A 15,909-nucleotide genomic window follows, 5' to 3' on the forward strand; every position below is an offset into this window, starting at 1 on the left:
CGTGAGCATGAATCATCTGGGAATCTCGTTAAAATGTAGAATATGATTCAGAAGCTCTGGGACTGCATGTCCAACAAGCTCCCAGGTGATGTCAATGCTACTGCTTGATGGACCACACTTGGAGTAGCAGGACTCTAAGGAATGTTTCCAAATAGAACCTTAATCAGATGTTTATTCTCAAAATATACAGTCTCCACCAAGAGTTTGTAAAGGGAGATAATATTCCAGAGTCTAAAAAAGGCATCTGCTTCCTCTCGCTTTTTTTGTGATTTTTATCGTTGTAAACCCAATGTAATACCTTAATAAAGGGCAACTTTTAAGAATGTCTTTTGTGCTGACACTTTTTGGAGGATTGATTTGAACGGGGCTTGAATGGATGAACATAAAACCTCAAGCCTTTTGTAATAAAAGGGTTGATTCAAAATAAATATTTTTTAATTATGTCAAATACTAATGAAAAGTAATGTTTATGAATAGTTTATAAGAGAATCATTTGGAATTAACAATTTTCATTTTCCCCACACAATAAATAGCTTATATACTAAAGAAGACAGCTTTCCTTAAGCAGGAGTAAAAAAGCCAACAAAAATAAAGTCATGCCCACGGCACAGTCATAATATTATTTTTAGTGAGGAACAGACCAAGATTAAGATATACAAAAGTATATGAGGAGAATTACATGCCATTAAATTTGTCCTAGAACCTGGGGGAGGGTTCAGGGAAAGAGAACAGCTGGTAAATTTAAGAAAAATTAACTGGAAAAGATTACACATGAGAGCACTAGTCCATCCCCCTTAAGAAAACCAATGAACCCCCACAAACTTTCGTTTTTAGGTTTCAACAATGTTTTCTTTTCGTACGCTCATTAGTCCAACCTTCCCTGCAAAATCCAACCAACCATCATAAAAATTAAGTTGGCGAGAGGTCCAGCTGGCTAACTCCACGTTTACCCTTAGATGCATTTCAAGCCCAGGAGGGTAAAACACGTGGTGGAAGGAGCAAGAGTAAACGGAGAACCACGTCTCTTCACACAGAGGGAAGCCTCCCACGTTGAGCACCTTTCTGCACTTTTCAGGGTAAGGTGTCTCAGTGCTTTCGTGCACGCTTCAGCCCCATCACAGTGAAGGTAGCAGCCGTCAGTTTCTCATAAACAAGGAACATGAGAGCAGCAGTGAGCACTGTCTGCAGCAGCTTGGCTTCAAGGCCTTTGTAGAGTCCTATTATTCCAAAACGCCTGAAAGGAAAGAGGTTTGAAAAACATAAAATGTTTTCTTTATAGAAGTCAACTCCTGCAGGAAAGAAACATACTACGCTGATAGCTACTTTGCAAAGGCTTATTCTTAGGATCAAAACAAGCAATGGAAGTTTTAGCTATTAACAGACTTCTGTTGTCAAATTACTTCTTATCTTTAAAGGTATCTGGGGACTGATTAAAGTTTAGTAGTCATGAGCCACCAATACTCTCTCTATATAATTACTATTAATTAACAGAATGCTGACAATATCCCACAGATAGGAGGCAGGTCCTAAAATCTCCTACAACCATCTTAACGCTAAAATTTGAAATCTAGTAACTTTTAGGTCTTTACTTTAATGCTCTCCCAACTCAGTTATTTCAACTTAATAGTGTCTAAATGGTAGGAAAGCTGCCCGTTGGTTTGGATCATTTTAGCCTCAAGAGAACTAGAGAAAGTGATAGAAATAAAAAGCTACCTGATTCTCAGCCTTCCCCTATGTTTGATCTTCTAACTCACTGTTTCTCAAATTTAGCATACAAGCATACCCGAAGGCTTGTTAAACCACAGATTACTGGATCCCAACCCCAGAGTTTCCAATTCATATTAAGTCTGGGATGAGACCCAAGAATTTGCATTTCTAACAAGCTCCCAGGTGATGAGGAGGAGGATGTCAGCCTGGGGACTAGCCCTTTAGAACCACTGCTCAACTACAGACAAGAACGCTTTAACTAGAACCAGGAGTCCAGAGTAAATGATCTCTCCAAAATTATTTGTTGAGAGTGAATTAATCTCACGCTAGTTCATCAGTAACTCCAGGGCTACACACATCATGCAGACTGAGATATTAAACTAACCAAGTGCTCTATTCAGAAGATATTCTACATTTTATATATTTGCTACGCGTGAAAATCTATTATTTGGGAAAACCATGTGATATAGAAATGAATAGCCTTGACCCGTGAATTTCTAGTTCATTGACTAACATGAATTATGTTCCCCCAAGAAACCCAAGAAAGTCTACCTCAGTGTTTCTTAAGGTGAGGTCCACTGCAAGATAGAAAACATATATATTGGTCTCTGTCTCTGGTTCCTGGCACAGAGCTCCTAGAACCTTCATAATTTCCTAAGTAATACGAGTACTAGGAGCATCTTTTATACAAATATTTGATCTGTGACCCTGGTTCCTGACACAGAGTTCCTAAATTCCTTAGAATTTCCTGGGTGATAGTGGTGCCTTTTGTTCAAAGAGGTGACTGTTAGTGGGCTCCTGGATGGGGCTGCTCACCAGAAAGACCAAGCCATGATTATAAGGTTGGAATTTTCAGCCCCACCCCATATTCTCCAGCGATGGGAGAGGGGCTGGAAACAGAGTTAATGATAGATCATGTCTACATGATGAAGTCTCCATAAAAACCCCAAAAGTATGCCAAAACAAGAAGTAACAAATGTTGGAGAGGTTGTGGAGAAAAAGGATCCCTCGTACACTGCTGGTGGGAATGCAAACTGGTGCAGCCACTATGGAAAACAGTATGGAGATTCCTCAAAAAATTAAAAATAGAAATACCATATGACCCAGCCATCCCACTACTGGGTATTTATCCAAAGAGCTTTAAGTCAGCAATTCCAAAAGTCCCATGCACCCCTATGTTCATTGCAGCATTATTTACAATAGCCAAGACGTGGAAGCAACCTAAGTGCCCAGCAACTGATGAGTGGATAAAGAAGATGTGGTGTATATATATACAGTGGAATACTACTCAGCCATAAAAAAAGAATACAATTGTCCCATTCACAACAACATGGATGGACCTTGAGGAAATTATGTTAAGTGAAATAAGCCAGATAGAGAATGACAATCTCTGTATGACTCCACTCATACGAGGAATTTAAACATGTAGACAAAGAGAACAGATTAGTGGCTACCAGGGGAAAGGGGGGGTGGGTGATGGGCACAAAGGGTGAAGGGGTACACCTAAAACACGACTGACAAACAATAATGTACAACTGAAATTTCACAAGATTGTAAACTATCATAAACTCAATAAAAATTAACTTTAAAAAACCCTAAAAAACCAAAAGCATGGGGTTCAGAGAGCTGCCAGGTTGGTAAACCTGGAAAATCTATGTTTTGGGAGGGTGGATACACCCCAGGCTCCATGGGGACAGAAACTCCTGTGCTCAGGACCCTCCTAGACCTTGCCCTATGTATCTCTTCATTTGGTTGTTCATCTGTATCCTTTATCATATCCTTTAATACACTGGTAAACCTAAGTGTTTCCCTGAGTTCTGTGAGCTCTTCTAGCAAACAATTGAATCCAAGGGGGAGGAGGTCATGGCAACATCTGAGTTGTAGCCAAGTAAGACAGAAGTTGTGGTTAATGTGGGGACCCACTACTTGTGATTGGCATCTGAAGTGGGAGTCAGTCTTATGGGACTGAGCCCTTAACCTGTGGGACCTGATGTATCAGGATTGAGTTAAATTGTAGGACACCCAGCTGGTGTCACAGAAGTTGCTTGGTGTGGGAAAAATCCCCACATATTTGGTGATGAGAAGCATCAGAAGTGAAGTGCTCTGTGTGAGTAGTAAAGGATAGATATATAGGAGTAGTGTAGGTTTTCTTTATACCCACTTACATCAGAATCACCAGGGTCTATTTAGAAATAAAGATTACCAGGCCCCACTCCAGAGGGGAGGCATGAACCTGTATTTCAAGAAGCTCTTAGGTGATTATTAATTGTTCAGAAGTTAGGAGAGGCCTGGCATGGTATACTGCACTGTCCAATATGGCAGCTATGTATGTAGCAATTAAAATAAAACTACAAACTTCAGTTTCTCAGTTGCACTGGCCACATTTCAAGTGCTTAACAGCCACATCTGGTTAGTGGCAACTGTACTGGACAGTGCAGATATTTCTTTTCTTTTGTTTTTTTTTTGAAAGATTGGCACCTGAGCTAACAATGGTTGCCAATCTTTTTTTTTTTTTTCTGCTTTTTCTCCCCAAATCCCCCTAGTACATAGTTGTATATTTTAGTTGTGGGTCCTTCCAATCGTGGCACATGGGACGCTGCCTCAGCGTGGCCTGATGAGTGATGCCATGTCCACGCCCAGGATCTGAACCAGTGAACCCCTGGGGTGCCGCAGCAGAGCACGAGAACTTAACCACTCGGCCACGGGGCCGGCCCCAGACCACATTCAAGATGGTGAAGACATCCATCACCCCCAAAAGTATCCTCATGTCTCTTTGTAATTATTCCCTACCTTGACCTACCGTGGCCCCAGGTAACCACTGATCTGCTTTCTGTCACTACAGATTATCTGCATTTTTTAAGTTTTATACAAGTGAAGTCATACAGTATGAATTCTTTTTTGTCTGACTTCTTTCACTCAGCATAATTATTTTGAGATTCATCCAAGTTGCTGTATGTATCAATAATTCTTTCTTTTTTATTTCTGAGTAGAAATCACAACTTGTGTACCTATTCACCAGAAGATGGACATTTGGGTTGTTCCCCATTTTTGACTCTTACAAATAAAGCTATTATTAACATTTGTGTACAAGTCTTTGTGTATTTCATTTCTTTCGGGTAAATACCTTGAAGTGGAATGGCTGGGTTCTATGGTAGGATTATGTATAACTTTTTAAGAAAATGCCAAACTGCTTTCCAAAGTGGATGTACCATTCTATATTCCCATCAATAGTAAAGGAAAGTTCTAGTTGCTCCACATTCTTGCCAACACTTGGTATGGTGAGCATTTATTTTTTACTTTATATCAATTTTTTATCTTTGATTTTATTTTTTATTCCAAGTATATTCTATTTTTATAATGAACTTATTTATCTCCAGAGCATCTTACATCCAGGAACAGTAACAAAGTTACAGCAGCTTTTGCTTCAAAGGAAGCCCCTGACTTACTCGACATCCCTAAGGGTCAGTTTCTTTAAGCGAACCAGGGAAATGATGATAATACCTGCCTCATGGGGCTACTGTCAGGATTAAGTGAGATTACCCAGGTAAAGCATTGAGCTCATTGTCTGCCACAAAACAAACATTAAAAAATGTTAGCTACTCTTACCATTGTTGTCACTGTCATCATTATGGTGATAACTGTATTATTCTTCCCATTCCCCGCTCCCTTTCCCTCTATAACTACTGCTCTGTAATGTGTGTCTATTTCTATCTACAAAAGAGGTCACAGTGATGGAAGCACCACTCAGGCAGATGGTCTTTATATTAGACTATATAAGGGTTCCCTTTTTAAAGGAGTTCTGCGTATTCAACTAACAAAGAATAAGGACCTGAATTTTCCATAATTTCCCCAAATGCTGTCATATTGCACTAAGCCCCTAAAATGAGAAATGTCTGAGCACGACACACAAGGGAGAGGTTTCTAGGTGGCCACTGCCAAGGCAGTAGTACAAGATAAGCAAATCAAACCACTTCCTGGCAGAGAAGGCTGTTGAAAGAGAGGAGAGAATGTGAAGCATCTACAAAGCTCACCTTACTCGTTGGTGAAGAAGATAGAGAACATTACGAAGACTCCCCAATGTTCTGTTTTCTGGGTTTAGTCTGTGACGTCCGAACTAGGGAAGAAGAAGAAAGATAAATAATTAGTTTATTATACTGCATTTTTATCTTAATTTCTACCTGTAGAGAAAATTATGTTGGAGTAATATCTTACAGCATATGGTAATAAAAATATCCAATTAGTATGCAGATTTCATTAATCCTCTATTTTTCAATGAAATATCTCAATGAGATAAGTGAAAATAAGAAATTTCAACGAAGCAAGCACGAGAATTTTCAGCTCACAGAGAATTATGGGGAAAATTCTACCTCAAAAGAAAAAAAACATGCCCAAGATGAAGATTTAAATATTGGTGGTATGGCTTAACTTCCAGTCCATTAAGAAGTTCTGACAAACGCTAATCAATTAGAACCACTACAGTTTAAGCTCTTCACATTACAAAAGCGTCAAAATACATTTATTTGATGCTACTGAATTCCTTTATATTATGTACCAATTTTAAAATAGTAAATTGGTAAAAATACTTTTAACAGAAGGTAATAATTTTTTTGAACTGAAATACTCCTTTCACTGTCACCTCCATTTATCTATCAATAAGTCCTTTGAATTTTTTCATCAAGAATCTGTCCACATCTTACCTCTCCTCTCCACTGCTACTACCTAAGTCTAGGCCAGCATCACCTCTCACTTGTATTACTGAAATGGCCGCCTACCTGATCGCCCCCCTTTTCTCTCAGCTTACTGACCGATTCATCACACAACAGCCCCAGTAATCTTCTTGAAATTTAAATCACATCACATCACTCCCTAGTTTAAAGCCCTTCAAAGGCTTCCCACTACGGTGAGAATAAAATCCAGTCCTCACTTACAGCCTCCCTGTTACTTTTCCAATCTCATCCTGAGCCACTCTCCAGCTGCAGCAGCCTCCTTTCTGTTCCCCGGATTTGCCAAACTCTCAGCACATCATGTTTCCTCTAGCTAGAATGCTCTTTGCATGGCTGGGTCCTTACTTCCTTTAAGGCTTTTACATATGCCTCCTCAGAGGAGACTATCCCTCATCATCCTGTCTAAGAAGATCCCCATCATGCCCCTCTCAACTAAATCACGGAATGTTGTTCACTTCCTTTATGGTTTCTCAATTTGTAATTACCTATGTATTTTGGTTATTTACCTGTTCACTCTCTCATCTGTCACTTCCATGAGGGCAGGAATTAGGACTGTTTTATTTACCATGTACCCAGCTCCTCACATAGAGGGGGTGCTTAATAATATCTCAGTGAATAAATAACTGAATAAATGAAAAACCAGAAATTTGAAAGTGCTCAGAAACATCATTAATTCCTCCTGATGAACTAAAGGAATCAATCTCTGATTTGTACAGGATAATCTAAGTAAATCAACTTGAAGGAGAAGAAAGTAAACTTATACTTTCCCTGAATTCCTTAAAGAACCTTCCTCCACATTTGGGTTTTCTGGCATACTGTGTTACCTAAGATATTGCAAATGAAACTTTGTTCCAAACCAAATAGGAAACCAACAGAGAGCCAGCTTGGTCACCAGAATATCAAAGAAATGGAAAAATGGATGAGGAATGCTCTGGCCTACCAACTGACTGCTTTATTGCTTTATTAACTTTGCCTTAAACAGAGAAACCATGCATTTTAGAATGTTGTTTGACTAAGTGCAGGAAGAACCCCAGCACTCACCCTCAGAATTGACTGTACCGTCTGCATGGGATAGGTGACTGTAGTGGCAATCGCTTTGGCTACTGCACCAATGATGAACACATCCACAGAAGAAAGCTGGAAAGCAAAGAAAGAATGAACCATATCAATCCAAACAACAAGAAAGCGTCAGAGATTATTACTTGCTACTTTCAAAATCAGGGATTACCTTCATTCGTTTCTTTAAAAGCTGCCGCTTTAAACCTTCATAGAACATGAATTGGATGGCAGGATTGAAGACCAACAGCAAGGAGGGAAATGTGCCATTCCATAAAGCCAAGATTCCTTCATCTCGAATGATCTGGTGGAAAGCATCTGAGCAAGAAGAAATCAAGGACTTTTGATGACAATCTCCTAACTAAAGAAGACAATGTGAATTATGTTCAAATGGACCTGGAGCACAAACCATACTGGTTCTATTAAGATTTCCTTCTTGCAATGATATTTTAGGGGCAAGTTCATCAGTAACCACTTTTCGATAATCATCAGACACTGACAGTCATCAAGTTATTGAGTGACCAACTTCAGTTACAGGCAATTCTTCCTGCTAATCTGAGGTTAGAATGTCAAGTTTTCCTAATTGTCACCACCACTGGGAACTCTATATTACAAAGAATTGTGACTTGATAGCACATGTATTTCATAACAAAGTACAGTACAACAAAAGATAAGAGAGTTCCCTGGAGTCCATTATATAGGATTCAACTTAAAAGAAAACCAATGTTCTCATTCCTGAGACGAAAACATGGGAAAGGAGAACCTGGCAATGTGGTACTATTAAACTCAAAGATATCACACCCTAATCTGGTATCTTTATCCAAAGACAACACTAGGAAAAAAAAGTGTATTCACTCCCCTCCCACCTATACTCTGTGGGAGCAGTTTACTTCTCTACCCCTTGTCTTTGACCTTGGCCTCATGATGTGCTTCGGCCAAGAGGAAGTTGGCAGACAAGATGCAAACAGGGGCTTGAAATATGCTCGTATGACTGGGCCTGTCCTCTTGTACTTTTGCCATCACCAAGAGAAGAATATGCTCAGGCTGGTCCCCAGAAGAGGACGAGAGACCGTGGAGCTGAGACTCCCAGCCTGGGGTCAGCCTAGAAGAGTCAAATCTCTGTCATTCTACAGACACATGGGCAAAACTAATGCTTACTGTTGGATGCTGAGATATGAGGTTGTCTTTTATGTAGCATTATTGTGACAATAAATTCCAGATACAAAGAGAAGAGAAAACCCTTAAACAAGAACTCACCCAAGAGACACTTACCAATAATACCTTTGTAGTTGGTTGGTACAATGTCTTCATTCCTAAATTTTGCCCCTTGCAGCTTTAGTCTGGTGTTTACGACCCAGAGTGGAGTTGTTAGCAACACATTCACCACTCCTTTAAAAAAAAAAAAAAAGAGTGAGAGACAAAGGGAAAGCAAAATATAACGTTTTAAGCTTTGCTACGTTGTTAAAGCTACACATCACTGCTCCATTTATACCTCTCCCCACTGACCTACTTAGAGACCTAAGGAAAAGTGTCTATCTGTGACAGGGTACAACACAAGCCACTACTGTTAGAAGCAATTCAGAAGCCTTGCTGATAGCAAAATGGATGGCACAGTCTCTCTCCATGTGAGAAGAGTAATGAGTTTCCTCATTTGTATAACAGGAGGCAATCTATTTGTCAATTTATACAGCATCCAAGGTAGCAATTTGATATAGTTTTAAATAACAGCTTTAAGAGAGGGGAAGTGGCTTACTGATTACATGCTAAGTCCATGACAATATCAGATAAAATACACATTTTACAACTCTCATATAAGTAGTTCACAAGGTTTTGGTGAGTATAGATCTGGTACAACGGGTGACAGGTGGGACAAAGTAGTGATATTGGAAAGTGCTTCAACAGAGACTAGAGGCTCATAGAAGAGATCCTCATCATTTAGGGAATTAGGATAGGCAGGCAGCAAGCAGTAGTTATGAACTGTCACAAAACACCTGAAACAGCTTCACAAGCATCATGATCCTTACAAGCTTAAGGATGGGGATCTTGGTCCCCCAAGGTTGCCTTAGAGTGGAACAATTAAAGCCAGGTGCTTCTTTTTTGAAAACACATGATCACAATTTAACACCATCTTGAGATATTAAAATATTCCTCATCAGTCCTGAAATGGTTAAAAAAAAAAAACAGAAAACCAGACAGAGTTGTAACAAAGTGCCTGACACACAGTATATACTTTATAAATATTTGTTAAATAAATATTGAACAAATGAATCAATGAACAAACTCAGCAAATCACCATACATCGAGGTATCTGGCTCTAGCCATGCTCTGAAGAACCAAGACACACAATCCTAAGGAAGAGAAATCTTTTACTAAAAGTCATTTAAACACAATAGGAGAAAGAAAGTCTTGATTTAAGGAATCTCAAAATATACTATACAGAAAACACAGTATGATGAAGGATAAATGTGGTAAAATAGCCAAGAGATTAAAATTCTATTTCTTTATTTGTTGCATACAGTTGCAAAAGTAAGATACTTTGCTATGTACTCTTAGGAACATTATGACAACACATTTCTCAAAATAAAATACATTATCAAATAATTTTACGAGCTGTATTTGTTATAACACCAAGGAGTTATCTTTAGTTATGACTGATTATATTCATACAATGTCACTTGAGGCATCGATCATAATCTGAAAAAGTCCTACCTAGACTCTTGCTAGTCTCATTTTTAAAAAGTGCCAGTGCCCAAGAGGCCAAGACAGAAGAATATCAATACATGCCCATTTGCCTAAACGTCATACCCATTTTAACGCAAGGTATACAAGACTTAACAGAAAAATCAATAGCCAGAAAAATCAGACTAGAAAGTGCTACTGAGCAGTCGACTGCATTTTTTTTAAGATGAAGAAGAGGCGCTGGCCCAGCAGCGTAGTGGTTAAGTTTGTGTGCTCCACTTTGGCAGCCCAGGTTTGCGGGTTCAGATCCTGGGTGTGGACCTACACAATGCTCATCAAGCCATGCTATGGTGGCATCCCACATACAAAATAGAGGAAGATTGGCACACATGTTAGCCCAGCGACAATCTTCCTCAAGCAAAAAGAGGAAGATTGGAAACTGATGTTAGCTCAGGGCCACTCTTCCTCACCAAAAAAAAAAAGAAGAAGAAGAAGAAGAAGAGGAAGAGAAGTGAGCTTAGAACCAGAGATCACAAGCTTCCATGGATACTGTAGACAGGCACCATGTATATACCTTTCTAAACAAATGAAATAGACTGACCATTAAATAAATTCTTTAGAAATCAAAATTCCCTTCATGCTCTAAGAGACAGGCACACACAAGACACTTCAGAGGCAATGAAGCCAAGACTAAGATTTAACCATTATTTAAAATTCTGTTTTCATAATCCCCATCAATAACACGAGCTGAAAGACTGAGAGGATTCTAAGGACAAGCTCAAGTACAAAAATGTACTACATCATTTAAAGAAGAGAATATAAAGTCCTTGTAAAAACATTTTGTATTTCAAAGCTTTTTATTTGAGAAGTTCAAGTACTTTGTTCATCCTCTAAGCCAAAATAGATAGAGAGGTATTTTTTAACCGCTACAATTTTATGACTTCTGGGCAAAGATACTCAAAATACTTGAGGATCCAAAACTTTAGTAAAAACTTGCAACCTATATAAGCAAACAAAGGACAACATTCCACAGAGGAAAAACAAGCTATAAACGGTTACGATGAGTGATTTCTGAATCTTACTAACGCACGATGGATATGGCTGAAGGACAAAGAAAGCTGTCTGCTTATTTATGACCCTGTGTAGAAAATTCTTCTGCCAGTTCCAAGCTGTGGCTGTTACTTTGGCTCTAAGATGGGAATACTCATACTTTACCTACTTAAGGACAGGAGATTGTTTTTCTTCTAATTTGAATGAATCTCTTTTCTTTCCCTTTCCTTCTTTTGTGAAAAATCACTTACAAGGAAACAGAACCAAAATTAAGAGATGAAGAGCAGTTACTGACACACTCACTAAAATTATTCACTGATACAAGAAATAATTGGAACATAGCTATTTACTTTTGAAATCTGGAAAACAAATAGTTTTAAATCAGTAGTGAGTTTCCTTTGTTAAGGAGAGACAACAAGAATGAAGTAATATGTTGGGTGCCATCCCTGGTAGTATAATGGTTAAATTTGCGGACTCGGCTTTGGCAGCCCAGGGTTCGTGGGTTCGGATCCCACGTGTGGACCTACACACTGCTCATCAAGCCATGCTGTGGTGGTGTCCCACATATGGAATAGAGGAAGATTGGCACAGATGTTAGCTCAGGGCCAATCTTCCTCACACACAAAAAAGAAGCAGTATGCTAACTGGGTATGCACTTCTAGGAAATATGTGCAGTGATCATTGATACGAGAAAATGGCAGATCAGAGCTGGCCCAGTGGCACAGCAGTTAAGTTTGCACACTCTGCTTCGGTGGCCCAGGGTTTGCTGGATGGATCCTGGCTGCAGACCTACACATCGCTCATCAAGCCATGCTGTGGCAGCGGTCCCACATAGAAGAACTAGAAGGACTTACAACTAGGATATACAACTATGTACTGGAGCTTTGGGGAAGAAAAAAAAGAGGAAGATTGGTAACAGATGTTAGCTCAGGGCCAATCTTCCTCACCAAGAAGCACACTTTAAAAAAAAAAGATATGTCTAATAGGTTACTTGAGCAAAATTAAAGTGAGCTTAAGCGAACATTAAAAAAAAAAAGGAAAATGGAAGATCAAGGCCACAAAGCTAACCATTTGGCTCCTATGAAAGAATGCAACTTGATACATAACAGGAACAAACCTGCCTTACCAGATTTAAGGCCCGAGGACAGGAAATTAATTTGAACTGTCACAACAGTAACACCATTGGCATTCAAAAAGAATTACTGGTAAAAATCCCAATTTCATAAAAACAGCAAGTACCTTCTTTATTTAAGCCATCTATTTCTAAATTCTTCCACAAGTTATTAAGCTATATGCACTTTTGTCTGTGAAAATACAATAAATAATAATAAATTTCTAAGTTTCAAGCAGAATTTGAGTAACAATAATACTGTTCCTAGTTATCCTTGGAGAGAAAACATTTCTACAGAGATAATACAATGACAGAGCTGACAGCAGGAAGAGAAAAAGCTAATTATTATAAAAGCTAATTATCCTAAGAATGCATAGATATTAAGATATGAAAATACGTTATGAGCAGAAGTTTAAAATTCACAAAAGTAATTTCCAAGGATTCCCTACCTTCAGAAAAGAGAGGAGCTATAATCAGAGAATCTCAGAACTATGAAGGACTGTAAAATTCATCTGACCAAGGGTCTCTCAACTGTGACACTACTGACATTTGGGGCTGGATAACTCTGTTTAGGGTGGAGTGGGAGGGTGTGCTATTGCGTAGGGTGTTTAGCAGTATCCCTGGTCTCTACTCACTGGATGCCAGTAGCACCTCCTAGCTGTGACAACCAAAACTGTCTCCGGACATTGCCATATGTTCCCTGTGGGTCAAAATCAGCCTCAGTTGAGAACCACTGATCTAATCCAATCACCAAGTGATTATTCACTTTATTTTTGAAAATCTCAAAGACAGAAATTTACCCTCACTCCAATGGCCTATTTTTTCCAAGAGCTGTTAGAAATTTCATTTTTACTCATATTAAATCTACCTTCTTAAATCAATTGGAAACATACATGAAATTAGCTAGTAGATGTTTTTCACCTGAGGTCTGCATTAGCAATTCTGAAATGACTTTGTGTGTATTTTAGGATAAGTAAATGTATTGCAATCCTGGCCCAGTTCCTTTAGGTAAAATAGAACAAGTCCAGTCCCTCCTCCACAAGTCATCTGTCCATGGTCTGCTCATCAAACATATATTGTGTGTCTGGTATGTGATAAGCCATGTTCCAGGTGCTGATGATACAGCAATAAATAAAAATGAAAATCCCTGCCCTCATGAAGCTTACATTCTGATGGTATAAGACAAGACAAGAAAGTAAAATATGTCATACGTTAGAGAATAAGAGTTAAGGAGAAAATTTAAGCAGAGAAGACAGAGTACTGGGAGTAGAAGTGGCTACTATTTCAGATATTGTGGACATTTAGGGAAAGACCTTAAAGGAGGTGAGGGAGTGAACCACACAGTCACCAGGCAGAGGAAACAGCAGGTACACGCCCTGAGGCAGAAGTACGCCGGGCGTGTTCAGCGAGAAGGGGCCAGTGTGATGGCAGTGGTATAAATGAAGAGAAGAACAGGGGCCAGATCATTATAGGGCTTTGTAGGACAAGGTAAGGACTTTGGCTTTTACTCTGAATGAGATGGGAAGCAACTGGAAGGCTGTGAACAGAGAAATAATATGATCTCACTTATGTTTTAACATGAATATAGATTGAAGGGGAGAAAGGAGGAAGCAGGACATCAGTTAGGAGGCTCGGAAGATAATCCAGGCAAGATTTGATGGTGGTTTGGACTTGGGTGGTAGTGGAGACAAGTGGTTGAATTCTGGATACCATATGAAGAAAGAGGCAAAAGGATTTGTTCATAGATTGGAGGTGCGGTCAGGGAGAGAGGATTAATTCAGGATTTTTGGTTGGGCAACTAGAAGACTAGAGCTGCCACTTAGTAAAATGGAGATTACAGGAGGAGCAGTCCTTTAAATTTAATTCATTTGTTCAATATTTAATCAGCACTTTCTATGTACCAGGCACTGTATTAAAATACTGAGGATGCAGAGATAACAAAAATGTAATCTTTGCCTTTAAGGAATTCACTGTCCGGTAGAAGAAAAAGAAATATGCAGACTATTACTATAGAGGAAAGTAAGCACTGAGACAGACGTATACACTATGTTGGAGCACAGAGGATGGGCACCTAACCCAGAATGAAACCTGGAGGTGGTGGGTATGGGAAACAGGGAAGGCTTCCTGAAGAGGAGGTAGCTTGAACTGAGAACAAAAGGACGAACGGGAGTTAATAAGATGAAAAAAAGCAGTAAGACTGTTTCAGACAGGCAATGAAATATGCAGTAAGAATGTTTCAGACAGACAACAGTAGCTGTAGAGGGATGGAGTTACTAAATGGCTTGGTATATTCAAGGAATCAGTCTGGCATAAGAGGATGGGAACAGTAAAGATCAAGCTAGAGAGGTAAGGAGTATCAAGGCAGATCTTGTACGTGAGGCTCTTATCCTGTGTGGAGTGGGGGCCTTGTATGCTGAGGCACCATGACTTTATCCTATATGGAAGTGGTAGCCATTGAAGGTTTTGAAGCTGGGGATAACATAATTAGATTTGGGTTTCAGAACAGCAGTTCTCAACCATCTCTGACAAGACATGTAACAGATGATGCTCACAACTGACATAGACCCATCTGCTCCCCCAGTATGTCAACTGGAATTCCACCCTTTCTCACACATTTAAGAAAACATTTCAAAACGTAAGTGAATTAGAATGATATTATTACAGTGAGATTTCTTTTAACCATCTCCAAATAATGGGGTCATTAGATACACCTGTGTTCCTCTTTCCCTTTCTAAGACATACTGACAGATGCCCACAGCACACTGAATACCCTGTGGCTAGCAGGCTACTCTCCGACATGCCCATGCTTGTCTACTTCCATCCCACAAGAGCATATTGTGTCTTTTCTCAAACCTACTTATTTCAGTTGTATCAATTACAGTAGGAAAGCATTATAGGTATCAGTTATGCAAGAAAAAAAGCACAAAACCCTCATCAGTAAACCGATATGCCTTGGCCAAACATCAAAAAGTTGAAGTATATATTCATACATCTTACGTTAAAATACTTAAGGTAAGTAGGCTATTTATGATATTCTCTGTGTCAACTGACTTTTTAAAACTAACTGGCCTACTATACCAGTCTAGCTGTGTTAGGTATGGGAGAATCTACTATAATGATAAATTGTGTAAGTTAGAAAGAAAATGACCAGAGAGCACAGTGAGAGAGATTAACAAGGGGTGTGTGTACCTGGTGGATAATGAGATGTCAGATACAGCAAATAAACAGCTTTGGACAATAAAAAGGAAAATATTTCAAGATATAGAAAATGCAGAGCAGATGTCTTAACAACCATATATAAAGTATACATATCTTATATATAATTATAATATATTTAAGATTTTATATACAATATATATTGATATGAATGATATATATGAACATATATATATATATATGTATATGAATGATACCTACTCTTACGGAACTTACATTCACTAAGTAGAGACAGACAGAAACTAAATATTCACAGTATCAGGTTAACGGCTCCCTAGTGCTTCTTAAGTCTCAGATGACAAGGATCCAAAGCCTTCTAAAATCTGCCTCCTACTCACCTCTCTAACCTTATTGCTTATGTTCTTA

General features: G+C 38.9%; 1 protein-coding gene across 12 annotated transcripts in view; it reads right to left on the bottom strand.

Annotated features, from left to right (window-relative positions):
- Window positions 1-413: 413 nt before the first annotated feature.
- SLC25A17 (solute carrier family 25 member 17) overlaps window positions 414-15,909 on the bottom strand; it is a 38,455-nt gene continuing 22,959 nt past the window's right edge. For all 12 annotated transcript variants that reach the window (XM_008519779.2, XM_008519780.2, XM_008519782.2 and 9 more), the window contains 5 exons: window positions 8,760-8,876; window positions 7,660-7,805; window positions 7,473-7,568; window positions 5,739-5,821; window positions 414-1,234 (listed from right to left, as the gene is read on the bottom strand). In XM_008519779.2, the coding sequence (XP_008518001.1) occupies window positions 1,087-1,234; window positions 5,739-5,821; window positions 7,473-7,568; window positions 7,660-7,805; window positions 8,760-8,876 (590 nt within the window). In that variant the 3' untranslated portion in view covers window positions 414-1,086. The remainder of the gene's footprint in view (window positions 1,235-5,738; window positions 5,822-7,472; window positions 7,569-7,659; window positions 7,806-8,759; window positions 8,877-15,909) is intronic.

The sequence above is a fragment of the Equus przewalskii genome, chromosome 29, assembly GCF_037783145.1.
Source record: "Equus przewalskii isolate Varuska chromosome 29, EquPr2, whole genome shotgun sequence".
Classification (NCBI taxonomy): domain Eukaryota; kingdom Metazoa; phylum Chordata; class Mammalia; order Perissodactyla; family Equidae; genus Equus; species Equus przewalskii.